A 15074-nucleotide genomic window follows, 5' to 3' on the forward strand; every position below is an offset into this window, starting at 1 on the left:
TTTCCTTTTTCCTTTCCCTTTGGCACCTCCAGACTGCCATTGCTTCCGTGATGAGAAACATTTTTTTTCAGTTCTGCTTCTGCAAATTTCTTGAAGAAAACAAAATACCTTACCAAAAACTCCTGATCCCATTCGAAGCTTCTTTCCCATTTTCTACTTGCACACGCATTTTATAGCAATTGGTTGCTGACCCTTCGAAGAACTTTAGACACTGTATCTTAGTAACCTGTCAACAAGATCAAAAGCTCTTTGGCCATAAAAAGGTATGGTCACGATCTTTTCCTCTACTCTCTACCCCCCAAACACCTTTATGATGACAACAAGTCAATCCATTCAATGAATCTCCTCGTGAGATACCGCCCCTCGGGCCTGCATCGACCAACAGCCAGCGCAATGGAATCACAAGATCCACACGCCCCTCTCCCTTGTACTGGACCTTACACTCACCATCTTCCTCACGGAAGACGGCAGGTGAAAGGGAGGAAGGTTGTGGAGTTTGGGGCTGTGGGCTTCATCTTGTCTTTTCGTGCTGTACCTGCTGGTTCTTGCTTGACTGACTTGTGTCGACGTCTTTTTTCCGGCATGTCGTTCGTCTTGGATGGCATGTTGGGGGATCGAAGTCGGCAGGGGATGGGATGAGTTAACTCGGCTTGGCTGATTACGCCATTTTTGCATACTTGATGAAAATTTCACCCTGTTATGCTTGCAGCAAATGTGCTGACATTTTATCAGTAGTTTTAAACAGGTCTTTCGAACTTAAGGTAGTCTTTTTCAGTAATGACAAATAATCGTTCTCTACAAAGCATTTTTCCCCCTTTTTCTCCAAATATCTGCGTAGTTAAAATATAAGCGAACTATAAAAGAAACAAAAAGTCAAATACTCATTCCACTTTGAACATTTATATCATTTTTTTTCTGCCTTCAATATTTAGTTTTCTTGTGAAATTACATTGCAACGTTTGCATCCGGCCCCCCTCACCTATCTTTCGCCATCCCGGTCTCTTTCAAGCAACGCTTCATTCATCTTGATTGTAATCAAGCGTACAAGCAACAAAACCAACGCAGAAAGAAAACTGACAGAACCGCCTCGCCTACCTATCTCAGCGCCTCGCCCTGTCTATATAAAAAAAGAACAAGATATTTAAATCTTGCCATTGTTCATATCCACCATGAGCGTTAAGAACAAGACATAATATTGTACTCATCATTTCGTCGACTTAACCTGTTCTCTACTCTTTTCTTTCGGTCGGTGTCGTGGCGCCGTTTCGGGACATGCTATATGGGGCCTATAGGATAGAGGAGTGTTGTGAGCATTTGCTATTTTATTGACCAAGGGTGAGGGAGGACGTTGGTGAGAGAGAGGTGCTGACTTGACGTACAAGAACGGATTTCGCATGGCAGATTCTCCAGGCAAGATTGCGGACGGTTCCATCTGCTCGAACGACTTCCGGGGCGAACTCGATACCGAACCTAGGATTCGTGAGTAAGCAGTTCACATAAAAGAAACGGGATATTAGGACTGAAGACTTACATCTGATGCACGGCGAAGATGACCCGCTTGGCGTATTTGCCGTCGCGCTCGACCAGAGATCCAAACTGCTCTTCTGTGGTTTCGGGCGCAATCTCGGGGTCCCGGTCGAAGCAGTTGCGGACCACGGCCAGCAAGCTCTTCTCCACGGATGCTTGGCTAAGGTCCTGGTCGCCTCCGAGCAGGTCTTCCTCGTCGAAGCGACTGATGCGGATTTCAAAGGGTCTCGAGATGGCCATGACGTTGTGCTTGCCGTTGTGATGGTAGCGGAATTCAAAAGTGCCTTGGGTCCAGAACAGCTTGTCTCCAGAGAAGACGACCTCGCCTGTAGCGATGTCGTAATCGTCGCCATCCGCGCGCTGGGGTGTTGAGACAACATCACTTGTGACGATGCCCTTCTCGCACGTTGTGTTGTCGTAGAAGCCTTCATTCGTGGCGATCCATCTGGCTTGGGAGGAGACCCGTGTCACTTCTCGCGAAGTGTTATCCGTCACCTTGTACAGTCCGATCCAGTCCTTCTTGCTATGGTTGAGAGGCGCGGTCCATTTGACCTTGATCGGCGCACCGTATTCAAAGACCAGGTTTTTCAAATCGCCTCGTCGATCCAGGGGCATGCGAGCATTGGCGCCCTCTCTACCGCTGCTGCCGTCGGATTCGGTCAGTGAGGATGAGTCGGTGCCCTCGATTTCCAAGGAGTAGTCCCGGGAGTTGTATCCAGCCAGGTCTTCATCGATACGTGAGATGGTAACACGTGCTGGATACTTCTGGAAAAGGGCCGTGGTGTCCTTGACAAATGTGTTGACACCGGCGGCGAGTTTCGGACGCGCATTGTCAATAATGTCCTCGATAAATTCGAATGACTCGTCAAAGATCTTGTCCACACTGCCGTGAAGCTGCTTGAGCGTGGGAGGCAGAGACCTCTTCAAGCTCTTAACGAGACCGGCGTCCTGTCGCAGACTTCGGCCATACAGCTTTTGCATGTGCGGGCGTTCCACAAACTGGATGAAAGCCAAACTCAAGATGTGACTCAAGATGGCAAGGAAAGTGATGGCACTGCTACTGGTGATCAGGACAGCCCCCCACACGCCGGCTAGACCCAAAACACGTTCAGGGTTGTTTAAGAAGCGGTAGATACCATTATAGGTCAGTTTGGGAGACTCGTCGAAGAAGAAATCTCCATAGAACCACCCAAACTCGCCGAGAGACTCGTAGATGCTGACGCAAGTCCAAATTTGCAAGCTAATCAGACCCGCGCCCAGAACGTGCCGGAGCAGAACCAAACCGTAGCCCCAGTCGGCGGGAAAGGAGTACATTTTCCATACGGCAGCAATGAAACTGGCATAGCACATGACCATACTAATATGATATGTGCCCTTCCATTGATTCCAGGCCTCCTGGGGAGTTTCCCCATACTTGACAAAGTGCCGGGTCCAGGACTTGCGGTTTGACTGGCAATCCAGCAGGTACCCGATGCCAGCCGAGTACCAAAGTCTCCACACTGTAGCGTTGGCTACAAAAAAGAATTGATACCACCGAGTGGAGGGCGTCAAGACGGTCAGGGCGAATACGAGAAACTGGATCAACACGGAAGAGGTGTCGGTCGTTCTATGCAGATCCAAATTGTGGAGCCCCAGCAGATTGTGGACCGACGGAGGCGGGCTGCTAGAGTAGGCTGGCGCGTGGGGAACTTGATCGTCAACGGATGATGGCGCGATGGGTGAATCAGTGCTTTGGGACGTTGTCGACGCGACTTCTTGGTCGCTCATACGCTTCCGGGGAGGAGGAGGGTTGTAGGTCTTGTCGATGTGAGGGTTCTCCACGAGAACCAGAAAGGCGAATTGAGCTGCATGGGCGATGATCGAAATGAATAGCACTTTGTAGCTTGCGGCCATGAGCGAAATACCGTAGTATCCAGCGTAGCCGACCGAATACATTGGGTGAGGCGCCATCTCAAAAACCCCGTCGAAGGTCAACTCTTGGTCAATGAGATAGAAGAAATCGCCCCAGTACCACGCGAAATCTTTTACCACCCGATGGGCGTCTAATTTGACCCAGAGGTTGAATAGAACCAGGACAATACCGGCGGACCACCGCAGCGCAGTCATCAAGACGCCCTCATTAGCGGGATGGTGGCTACATGCTATAGCAAAGAGACAATATGACACGAAGTCACACATCAGAATCAAATCCACCAGGCGTCTAAAGACGAGCCAAGTGTTGTACTCAATCGGAGATTTGTCGAAGGAGTAGTCACTGCGAATTTTAGTTTCCAATTCCCGCTTGATCAGGTTGTAGAGAGCCGGGTGCGGATTGTTTCCCGTGGCGGGGTTCACGAAGATCTTGGTCTTCTCCGCCCAGCGGACAAGCGTATTGTGATGAGACTGGTTGTGAAGCAGCCAACCGATTCCAGCGTTGTAACCCGCACGCCAGAACAGATAGACAGCCGCGAAAACGGGGACTTTGGCAGCTGCGGGAAGCCACCAGAGAAGAAAGATATGAGCACCTAGAATAGCTAGGACCAGAAGATCGGATAAGTTTTTAGGTTCCGAAGGTGACAGGAGTTGAGAGACCATGTCATGGGTTTGAGGGACCGTGAAGACTATAGCATGGTGATGCTGAATTAGCTCTCTTGAACTTCGGAAGATCCATCGAAAAGAAACCCCGATCAAAGGCGCGAAGTCTTGTCAAAGAATCGAGTTCTGTCGAGGGAAGAAGGAGAATTGGTTTGCAATCAAACCATGTTCAAGGATGACCTACCTGTGCCATCTGGAGTCCGACCAAATGTTTTCGAGTGCTGGTCCTTGGGCTCGACGTCACCGGTGGCCGTGAGGGCCTCCGTGGTGAGCTTTGGAGCGGACTGGGAGGGCACATTCCTTTCACGAAGTCCCTCATTCCCAGCCTGGGTGCCTGTTGAGAGGCCACTATCCATGATTGCAAATCTACGGGGGGGAGAAAGAACAAGAACGATGGGAAGGAAGAGAAGGAAGGCAAAAAGGGTTGAGAGACAAGGGAAGAAAAGGCGATCAGAGCATGTGACAGCGGGCTTGCTTTGGCGGTGATTGGCCTGAGGTTGTGCCCCCAGCCCACTTGGTTGAGGCGTCAACTGTAAAGATTAAGTAAAGACAAAGACTCCCGGAGGCAGCGGGAAGTAGAAAATACTGGTGTCGCTTCGAATTGAGTATATTTTGAACAAAAAATGAAAAGAAAGAGGAAAGACGAATTGACAGGAAGTTATGGCCGCGTATTTATCTTGGGACAGACTCAAGCGAGCGCGCCAGAGCAAGATAGCACGAGCAAGCGACTCCTCATCCCGGAGTGGAACCCCGTGCACTACAGGGAAGAAGCAGCCGGAAGGAAGAAGAAGGGATTGGTGAGTTACTGTTAGTAAGGGTCTGCGGAGTAACTATCGTCGAGTCCTACTGCGCACTAACTAGTCTAGGGAGGCTTCTCCTCAACCACAAAGACGCAACGTTGCTTGGGATCCTTGGCACATTCTTCCATTTCTTGCTTCTGCCAGCGAGTACCCAGAGAGTCCATGGATGCCACCCTGAGATGCTGCATGCGTGCGGACCACCGTCTGCACTCTTTATTGTGCTCGACATGGTCGGAAGAGGGATTTATTACTCGGGAAGAGGGGGGTGTGCCGTCGAATGGATGATCGGCTGGGGGATAACCTAGACTGGTAACTGCGGGTGGTTTCAACGCGGTGGTTTCCATTAATTGCGTTATGACATATCATTACTCGTCTGCTCTTTTCCTCCCAGATATAGATGCATATGCACATGCATGGCTGCAGCGACGAGAATGGCCGCAACGGGCACCACGATCCGGCTTTGCATATGGACCGGATGCATGCCCGTGGCCTCGTTCCGAAACATGCGTATTTATATTATGGTTGATGCTCTGTCCTGTGCTCTGTTAAAGATAATCACTTTGTTCCATGGATCGAGATCGTCGGCAGACTGGCACCCGGAGCACGGCGACGATGACGTTGAGAGGGTTGGTGCCTGTTTCCTCAGGCCCCCACCAGAACCGGGTTGTGAGACGAAGACGATGAGATCATCAGCGACGACTTCTCGCGCGGTTGGACCACCGGCGTTAAAGTTCTGACCTTGCATGTCTTACTCTACCCCTCCTGGCTGTCTGTAACAGGGGATTAAATGGTAACCGCTATTTCCTTTCAATTACCCGAGATTGAGAGGATGAGATGAGGCACGCGATAGAATAATATATCCTGGTTGCTTCGAGCCACTCCCGGTCTTTAGTCGCCCTCCTTTCCTTCGCGAGAGTGACTCCAATTGCTCTGGTCTTGCGTACAGAACATCCTTGGAGTCCCGTGAATATAGGTGATCGACTAGTATCTGATGATCTGATATGATGGAGATAATCGCCAAGGGTCTAGCCGTCCAGTTAATGATGAGGTATTTTCTTATTCCCTGGGGTCGACAATCCTTCACTTTTAGAGCTCCTCCATGGTACAGAATACATACAGTAGTATATCCGTAGTTCCGTACCTCCATAGTGCGGAGAAGGATCCAGTATCTTAGGTAGTGAGGAAGATGTCTCTCCGGTAACATCGGGCGGCCATTCTCGACTTGAAAATGGCAAGATCATATCGAGTGGTCTATGGAAGCTAACGCGACCAGATCTTATCGCGGACTCCGAAACCGCAGCGCCCGGCGTGTTTGTCATCCGAGCACCTGATTTGTCGGCTTCCGTGGATTATCAAGCATCCCCCGCCATGAGTTCTTCCGCCACTCCAAATTTCTCCCATTCTCTGCTTCATCAACACTGCGGTGCATTCAATCTACATACTTTTCATATTCTAATCCTTTCGTAGTTGAGTCTGTTACTTTCAAGAACCACTGCCGAATCTTGAACTACGACCATGGCGCCCTCTTTCGAGGAGCCCACGCCGGCCTCCTTCGATGCGCCGTCCAAGATGGCACCGAATCTCGTCGCTCCCGAGCCAGGTACGATGTCTGTTGTCGCAAACACTCATTTCATCACTGACTGGTAAACAGAACACTGCCCTGGCCCCGAGTCTGAGCAGGCCGGTAAAGGCGATGCCTGCGCTGGCTGCCCCAACCAATCGATCTGTTCCACCGCCCCGAAAGGACCCGACCCCGATATAGCCATCATCACCGAACGTCTCGCGCAAATTCGTCACAAGATCCTGGTGCTCTCTGGAAAAGGGGGCGTGGGCAAATCGACATTCTCTTCCCTCCTTGCCCATGCATTTGCGGCGAACCCCGACTCGACCGTTGGATTAATGGATACCGATATTACCGGGCCTTCAGTCCCGAAGATGATGGGCGTCGAGGCGGAGACCATTCATGTGAGCAACGCTGGATGGAGTCCGGTGTGGGTGACGGATAATCTGGGTGCCATGAGTGTGCAGTTCATGTTGCCCAACCGAGACGATGCGGTCATCTGGCGGGGACCGAAGAAGAACGGTCTAATAAAGCAGTTTCTGAAGGACGTTGATTGGGGCGAACTGGACTACCTGATCATCGATACGCCTCCCGGTACCTCGGATGAGCATTTGTCAGTCAACTCCTTACTGAAAGAATCTGGCGTTGACGGGGCGGTTGTCATCACAACGCCTCAGGAGGTGTCGTTGCTGGATGTCAGGAAAGAGATCGACTTCTGCCGCAAGGCGGGAATTCGAGTCTTGGGGCTGGTGGAAAACATGTCGGGGTTCGTTTGTACCGGCTGTGGGCACGAGTCCAAAATCTTCCGGGCCACCACCGGAGGCGGCAAGCGTCTTGCCAAGAAAATGGGCATTCCTTTCTTGGGATCCGTTCCTCTCGACCCCCGAGTGGGCATGGCTTGTGATTATGGGGAGAGCTTTGTGGACAACTTCCCGGATAGTCCGGCATCGACTGCAATCAAAGGGGTTGTGCGATCGGTTGGCCAGCTTGTCGGCGAGGATCCGGACGCCGTGCTACCGGAGGGAATGATGGAATGAATATATGCATGCTTACTTACATTTGATTTCTCCAGCGTGATGCATTGGGGCAGCTTTTTCAAACGGATTGTTGGGTTGGGTTCTCTTTTCTTTTTCCCGCCCCTTTACTATTTTTGGCGTTGTACGGATAGAGGTACTAGTTTTTGGATACCATATCATTAGCACAGTTATGAAAATTGCAATGAAGATTGATGCATAGTCCCCTGATCCAAAGAATTCTACCCCTCCGACCCTCAACCCAACACAGACCAAGCGGGAGAAAACAGACAGCATGGCAGTCGGAATAGAGCGACTTTAAGAATCCAGTGCAATTTAGGGTGTGTCGATCCGGGCTCAGGGCGACAGCCTTGTACCATCCGGGTAATACATCCAGCTGGGCATGCTAAAATCAGTAATGCCAAGTTCGCCCATCCAGGGAGCGCGGTCATATATAAATTGGCCGTTCCGTTGATCGCGATCCTCGAATCTTAACCAATGCTTGGCTGCTCCATGCGGTCGAGTGATGCTGAATAATGGACCTTGTTCCCCTTCTTTTTCCAACACACAAACCGCAACGGGGGTTCCACTGGATGTTAAGCATGCCTGCCTACTGGTCGATTCATGAGACATTTGGTTCTTGGGACGTTGCAGTCTTGCCATGCCGATGCTTTGGACAATGGACCTAGGGTTCCACTAACTCGAGGAAGGGTTGACTTTGACGCTATCCACCAAGCGGCTTGTCCATGTTAGAGATCTGCCCTGTCATGCGACCGATGGCCAAAAGCGTCGATGTTCATGGTGCAAGTAGACAGGCTACGGAGGAGTCAGGTAGACAGACTTTCAACTACCTCATGTAGTACGTATACTGCGTATCTGTAGCACCAAATCAGACTCGAGGTGTTGTTAGGCTACCATATTTTTATTTTATTCTATTTCATTTTCTCTGTCCTCGAGTGCACGGATCAAGAGGGCGAACATGAAGCAACAGAAGCAACGGCACGGAGACTTCTAGTCCAGCCCAAGACGCAAGCTGTAACGGGGGCCCCTGCCCCAGCCCAGCTGAAACACCCGCCCGGCGCGGTGATTGGCCTTCCGGAGACGCCGCCCCTCCGCCCAGCGTTTCACGGGAGTCGAGTGCCTGCCCAGTGGCCACCACCTTTACGGAGTAGTGCCTAAGCCACCGCGGCCCTCAGGGGCAACGGAGGCCTGGCCGTCGCTGACTGGCCCCGACGCTCTTCCTCGCCGGCGGCTGTCATCCTCTTTTCATGCGCCATGGAGATCTACCGTTGAAAGTTCAAACGCTGTCACACTCTGCAATCCACCTGTGTCAGCCATATGAGCCGGTGGCCCGCTTCGAGTCCCTCCTGGCACCATGCATTGGTTCTTTCTTCCACCGCCGGACTCTTGGAGCTGCTCCATCGGCCCTGATCTTTGCTAGTCCTCGAAATTGGTGGATCAGGCATACGTCTTGGTACTTGTCGTGAAGTCTTGGAAACGCAGCCATTCTCGTGGATTCTCAGATTCTGGTTCCTGCACGCTTTTTTTATCTTATTTTTATTTTTAATTTTTTCCCCTTCTTCCCCTCGATTAGAAGGCCAGTGATCCCTGCACGATCACTATTAATTCCTTTCACTTCTCACATAATCCTAATGACATGCTAAACTTCTAACCTTTTCCCTTCGTTGTCTTCCTTTCCTTTAACCTCCGTTTCTTTTTGGCAGCAGTTGCTCTGCGAGGCTGCTGATCTTTACTTATCTCTTTACTTCTAATCTATTTCTTTTCGTGCTTTCTCTCTTCAGGTATCCAAGTCGGGACTTGGGCCCTATTCCATTCCTTTGTGTTACTTGATATAATTCCGGGGAAGAGCGCAAAAGAAAAGACAAGGAGAAAAAAAAAAAAACAATAGATTTATTCTGGGCATTCATTTTTCCTGTTTTTTCTTTATCATTCTTTATCTTGAGGGCTTCTTGACGAAGCATACCACCATCACTCATTTAATCATCAGCGGAGAGACCGATTGAACCCAGCATCAGCACCATGAGGTTCCTCTTTTCTTTCCTATTCGCCCTGTTCTTCGCCCATGGGGTGATTTCGGTTCCGACAGCCCCTCAACGGAAGGGCAGGTCCTACAAAGTTGAGCGGGTCCGACGTGGGAATGACGCTATTCACGGCCCTGAAGCCTTGCGCAAGGCGTACCGGAAGTACGGGATCATTCCCACCAACTTGGGTCTGGACCTAACGGACTTTGAGCCAATCCACGTGAAGCATGTCACCACCAACAACAAGCAGGTTGACGAACCCGAATCGGGGGCTGTCAGTGCTGTGTCCGTGCAGGGTGATGCTGCATTTGTGTCTCCAGTTCTTGTCGGAGGCCAGAAGCTGGTCCTCAATTTCGATACCGGATCCGCCGACTTGTATGTCAATAATTAGTGTTCGTCGACCTTTGGGGTGTGAATTGCTAACTGTTAGTCCGAAGCTGGGTCATGAATTCGCGACTGCCCAAAAGTGCGCAGGAAGGCCGCACGGTGTATCACCCCTCGAACTCGTCCACATTTGCCGAGATCACCGGAGCCACGTTCAACATCTCTTACGGCGATTCTTCTTATGCGTCTGGCGGCGTGGGCACCGAACACGTCAACATCGGCGGTGCCACCGTCAAGAACCAAGCCATCGGTATCCCGGACGAGGTCTCCGACTCCTTCATCGAAGACACCTACTCCAACGGTCTCGTCGGATTGGGCTTCTCGTCACTCAACACCGTCAAGCCGAAGAGCCAGAAAACGTTCTTCGAAAATGCCGCCGAGACCCTGGACGAGCCCGTTCTGACCGCCGCCCTGAAGAGCGACGGCGTCGGCGAGTACGAATTCGGCGTCATCGACCACAAGAAGTACACCGGCGAGATCTCCAACGTGACGGTGGATTCTTCCAACGGATTCTGGGAATTCGAAACGGCCCACTTCCTCGTCGGTAACGGAACCCTGCAGGACATCAAGGAGACGCCCACCGCCATTGCCGATACCGGTACTTCCCTCATGCTGCTCGACCAGGCCGTGGTGGATGCCTACTACGACGAGGTCCCCGGTGCCATCTTTGCCAGCAGTGCTAGCGGTTACATCTACCCCTGCGATGCCGACCTCCCCAGCCTTTCCATCGCCGTCGGCTCCAAGCACCTGGCCACCGTTCCTGGCCATCTGATCGGATTCTCCGAGGTTGGAACCAACCGAACCACGGGCGAGAAGGGTGAGCAGTTCTTTCTTTTATTTTCGTCTTTTTACCTTATACACCAAAAGAGCATTTGCTGATAAACCTATAGTCTGCTACGGCGGCATCCAATCCAACCAGGGCAGCTCGATGCAGATCCTCGGCGACGTATTCCTCAAGGCGTTCTTCGTGATCTTCGATCTCCGGGGCCCTTCTCTGGGTCTTGCGTCTCCCAAATAAACCCAACCAACCCAACCAAGCATTCCTTCCAGCCATCTTAATCAAATCTCATGAAAGATCCAGCATTTCACCCCTGTTTCCTTTTGTGTGTGCATGTGTGGCGTGTGTTCCAGAGCTACTATTACTTATTCGTCTGGAAACCCTTGTTCAAGCGTAATTTGTGGGGTGAGCTATATATATGATCCGATTATGGGTCGGGCATGTTGGGTTATCTTTCGTTAATGGGGAGAAAAAAATATCAATAAGGCAATTTGAAAGATTATCTATGGTTTTTTATAGTTAGGGTCAGGGCGAAGAAACAAACTGCTGAGTCATCCTGCAAATGGCCTGTTTCCACGCTAAACCGAATGCGGGAGATCAAATTTGATGGCGAGCGACGCTTTTTGATGTTGATGATTCGCTGCTGGACTTCGAGTCAATCCTGCTAGAACCCCATTAAATTAATCAATTCTATTCTCTAATTAACCCTTTCTCACCCTAAATCATATCATACTCGCTTTAAATCCCGAGACTTTGTCCCGGGAGTTGTGCCGACCGACAAGTTGACTCCCTTCGCCGGGCGCCTTTTGCGGGCCGCCAGAACCCCGCGGTGTGGACGCCTTTTGGCATCGAACAAATCTGCCCCTCTTCTTCCGCTTCTCATCTCGCCCTCTCGCCGGTTCCCATTCCGCCCATTCGCAAAAATGGCCATCCCCTCCGCCCCCGAGTCGTCGCTCCTCTCCCTCCTCTACCGCTCCTACCCCGCCGCCGTCTCGCCCGACGCCACGGAGCCCGACCTTCTGACGGCCTCGCCCAAGATCTTCCCTCAGACCACCTTCTCCGTGGCCGAGGAGGCCGACATCAAGCAATGGCTGCACACCATCTCCGGCCTGCAGGCCGCCCTCGTCAAGGATGAGAAGCCCGTCGCCACGAACATCCTGACCCAGCTGAACTCCCACCTGGCCACCCGCACCACCCTGCTGGGCTCCAAGCCCTCCGTCGCCGATATTGCCGTCTACGCCCTCGTGGCCCCTCTGGTCGAGAAGTGGTCCCCCGAGGAGCGTACGGGCGAGCAGGGTTTCCACAACCTCGTCCGCCACGTCGACTTCGTCCAGAACAGCCGTCTGTTCGCCCTGCAGATCCCCGAGGAGGAGAAGATCGCCATCGACGTGAACGACGTGCGATTCGTGCCCAAGCCTGTGGACCCCAAGGAGGAGAAGGAGCGCAAGAAGAAGGAGAAGGCTGCTGCCGCCGCCGGTGACAAGCCTCTGGTTGTGGGACAGGGCAAGCCCGAGAAGGCTGCCGCTGCTGCCGCTCCTGCTGCTGGCGGTGAGCCGGCCGAGAAGCCCGAAGGCAGGGTGAACAAGAAGGAGAAGAAGGAGAAGAAAGAGAAGGCGCCCAAGGCTAAGCCTGCTCCTGCTCCCGCCGCGCCGCCCACTCCCTCGATCATCGACCTGCGTGTCGGCCACATCCTGCGCGCTGTGAACCACCCCAACGCCGACTCGCTGTACGTGTCGACCATCGACTGCGGCGACGCCCCCGGCAGCGAGAACACCTCCCTGGACGAGGCCACCGGCAAGACGGTCCGCACGGTGTGCTCGGGTCTGAACGGCCTGATCCCTCTCGAGGAGATGCAGGACCGCAAGATCGTGGCCGTCTGCAACCTCAAGCCCGTCACCATGCGCGGCATCAAGTCGTGCGCCATGGTTCTGGCTGCGTCCCCGCGCGTGGCTGAGGGCGAGGACTCGCACGCCGGCCCCGTGGAGCTGGTCATGCCCCCCGCCGACGCCCCCGCCGGTCAGCGCATCTACTTCGACGGCTGGAGCGAGGGCGAGCCCGAGAAGGTGCTCAACCCCAAGAAGAAGGTCTGGGAGACGTTCCAGCCGGGATTCACGACCACCGAGAACCTCGAAGTGGCTTTCGAGAGCAGTGCCGTGCCTGCTGTGCAGGGCCAGGAGGGCAAGCCCGCTCTTGGCAAGCTGATTACTGCCTCGGGTGTGGTTTGCACTGTCAAGACCCTGAAGGGAGCTGCTGTCCGGTAAACGGGAGATCTGAAGACAGATGGGAACTGATTCATCAAATCAAAGCGGTTGTTCTACAAAAATAAAGAGAGAAACAAAAAAGCGTGCAAACATTAAGTCTCTTATTCCGTTGTATTTACAAACAGCGTAAGGTAGATATGGTCAACAGACAAGTAATTAACGTGTCAAACGAGTGAAACTAATTCTGCTCTATTTCTGTTCCAACGTCTTTCCTGGGTGATCCACAATCCAATTGTAGTGGCTTCTTAGGTAGCTAGCTTGGCTTCGCTTTCTAGTCCAACGACAAGACTGGTACATATTCGGAGTCAACATACCTACCTACCTACCTACCTTCTACTATCCAAGTAGCAACAAGAGTTCACAAAAAAAACAACTCAACCATAAACATAAGACTTCAATCCAATCAACAATCCCAGAAAAATATCACCACCGAACCATACCACACTCATAATCCTGACCCCTAATCCCCAACACCACGATCCAATCTAACTCGGCGAGAGATGAAAGCTGAAATCCATCCTGAGATAGTAGTGACAGTAGCCAAGGTCCCGCGACAGGATCAGGCGTTCGTCAGGATCTCGGATGCCGTGGGACCCTTGCACAGAAGGTGTGATTGCGGGGGCCGATGAGTATGCTTTCCTGGGTGAAGAGGAGGCGGGGATTTGGGTAAATTGAAAGGGAGGTGGTCATTGGGCTAGGCATGTAGATATGTTCGGAGGTTCTATAGGTGGTGGTGGTACTGTTGTGATTATGGATGATTGCTAGATAGCGTCCGCAACTGGTTGATGGAGATGTTGTGGAAAATGAGATCGAAGGCTGGAGTTGAGGTAGATTTAAGTACCTAGTTAGACAACAGCTTCATAATTAGGGATATATTTCTTTTCCATGAATTTGAAACATACGATAGGTGCCCAAATCAGACCACCCTACAATCCGCGGGCATCGAGAGGAACCAAGAATAGAAAAAGATGCCAATAGCAAACACATATGATCCCTGCTGATACCGAAATACTACTCCGCATTGTAAACAGAGCTAGCTCATCCCCCACTGTACTACAAAAGAAAGAATAAAGAGGAAAGAAGGTACAGGAGTTACTGTAAGATCCATCATGACGAGTACAAGGTAACTACTAAAGGTAGCACATACACGCAACCTCCCTCTCCACTGAACATATCACCACTTGAGTAATCTCTCTATTCAAAGATAGAAGGGGAAAAGAAAATAAACAAATAGTACAAGGTACCCTCTAAAACAGAACCAACCAAATCGATCTCCTGATCCTTTTATTCCCCGAGATGCGCGTCCCACCGGCCCGATTCCAAACTCCCCGGCATGGTCTGGTCGTCCAACGTATTCCCACAACCCCGGAAAATGCAAGGGTGGTCGGAGTAATACTCATTTCTGCAGCCGCTGTGAATTGGAAGTGGAGCCATTCCTACGAGGAAGGGAGAGTGGTTTGGTTTTGGGGAGGATTCAATTGAACCGGGGGTAGATAGAGGTGAGACAGGTTTCTCTTCTTGAGGCTGTGTGTACCTATAGAGGGGTGGATGTGCGTGCCTATGTATATGCTGTTTGAGACTATCGAGATGGGAGCAGGGAGAAAGAGTTCTGTTTTTGATAGCTTGTATTCGCACACGCAATGTACTATTTACTGGTGTACATGATAATTTGTGTGTAGCCCCTATATTTGGTATAGACGTGAAAAACGCGATCGGGGTAACCACCTCATTCTGGCACGTTCATAGTCGCCACAAGAGGTAACAAATAGAATATTCTCTGCGATAATGAATTACACGCTTGGTTTCGTCTCAAATTCGGACAGTAGAGAGAAACAGTGAGTTGCCTGGCGATAACATGCTGGAACTCTCATCACTAGAACATAAAATCTGATTCAAGAATTTCGATCAAGCGATCAATTCTCAAAAATAGGAAGATATAACACAGGTAAGTAAACAAAGACCAGAATCAGCCCACAAAAGTATGACCAGCGTTTCAGATAGCGGCGAGGGCGCTACTCTACTATTTCCTGAATACTGATCCCAGCTCATCCCGGCCCCAGGGGTTAGTAAGTAGTAAATACCTAAGTTAGGTAGAACGCAGTAGGTTCTGAATATAGTACCTTTATGTACTACT

At 51.4% G+C, this 15074-nt stretch overlaps 4 protein-coding genes across 4 annotated transcripts; 3 read left to right on the forward strand and 1 right to left on the reverse strand.

Moving 5' to 3' along the window:
• Window positions 1–1229: 1229 nt before the first annotated feature.
• Window positions 1230–4457, reverse strand: CHO2 (phosphatidylethanolamine N-methyltransferase; the record flags this gene model as incomplete). The annotated part of the gene is made up of 4 exons (XM_046088967.1): window positions 1230–1286; window positions 1380–1470; window positions 1532–4127; window positions 4286–4457. The coding sequence occupies 4 exons, from the start codon at window positions 4455–4457 to the stop codon at window positions 1230–1232; spliced, it is 2916 nt and encodes a 971-aa protein (XP_045944937.1).
• Window positions 4458–6416: 1959 nt separating this feature from the next.
• nbp35 (Fe-S cluster-binding ATPase) lies at window positions 6417–7499 on the forward strand (the record flags this gene model as incomplete). Its single annotated transcript, XM_046088968.1, has 2 exons — window positions 6417–6501; window positions 6553–7499. The coding sequence occupies 2 exons, from the start codon at window positions 6417–6419 to the stop codon at window positions 7497–7499; spliced, it is 1032 nt and encodes a 343-aa protein (XP_045944938.1).
• Window positions 7500–9515: 2016 nt separating this feature from the next.
• Window positions 9516–10919, forward strand: LDX57_007249 (pepsin-like aspartic protease; the record flags this gene model as incomplete). Its single annotated transcript, XM_046088969.1, has 3 exons — window positions 9516–9892; window positions 9955–10718; window positions 10792–10919. The coding sequence occupies 3 exons, from the start codon at window positions 9516–9518 to the stop codon at window positions 10917–10919; spliced, it is 1269 nt and encodes a 422-aa protein (XP_045944939.1).
• Window positions 10920–11602: 683 nt separating this feature from the next.
• Window positions 11603–12940, forward strand: ARC1 (putative cofactor for methionyl- and glutamyl-tRNA synthetases; the record flags this gene model as incomplete). Its single annotated transcript, XM_046088970.1, has 1 exon — window positions 11603–12940. The coding sequence occupies one exon, from the start codon at window positions 11603–11605 to the stop codon at window positions 12938–12940; it is 1338 nt and encodes a 445-aa protein (XP_045944940.1).
• Window positions 12941–15074: the final 2134 nt, after the last annotated feature.

Source organism: Aspergillus melleus, assembly GCF_016097325.1.
Source record: "Aspergillus melleus strain CBS 546.65 chromosome Unknown contig4, whole genome shotgun sequence".
Lineage (NCBI taxonomy): Eukaryota > Fungi > Ascomycota > Eurotiomycetes > Eurotiales > Aspergillaceae > Aspergillus > Aspergillus melleus.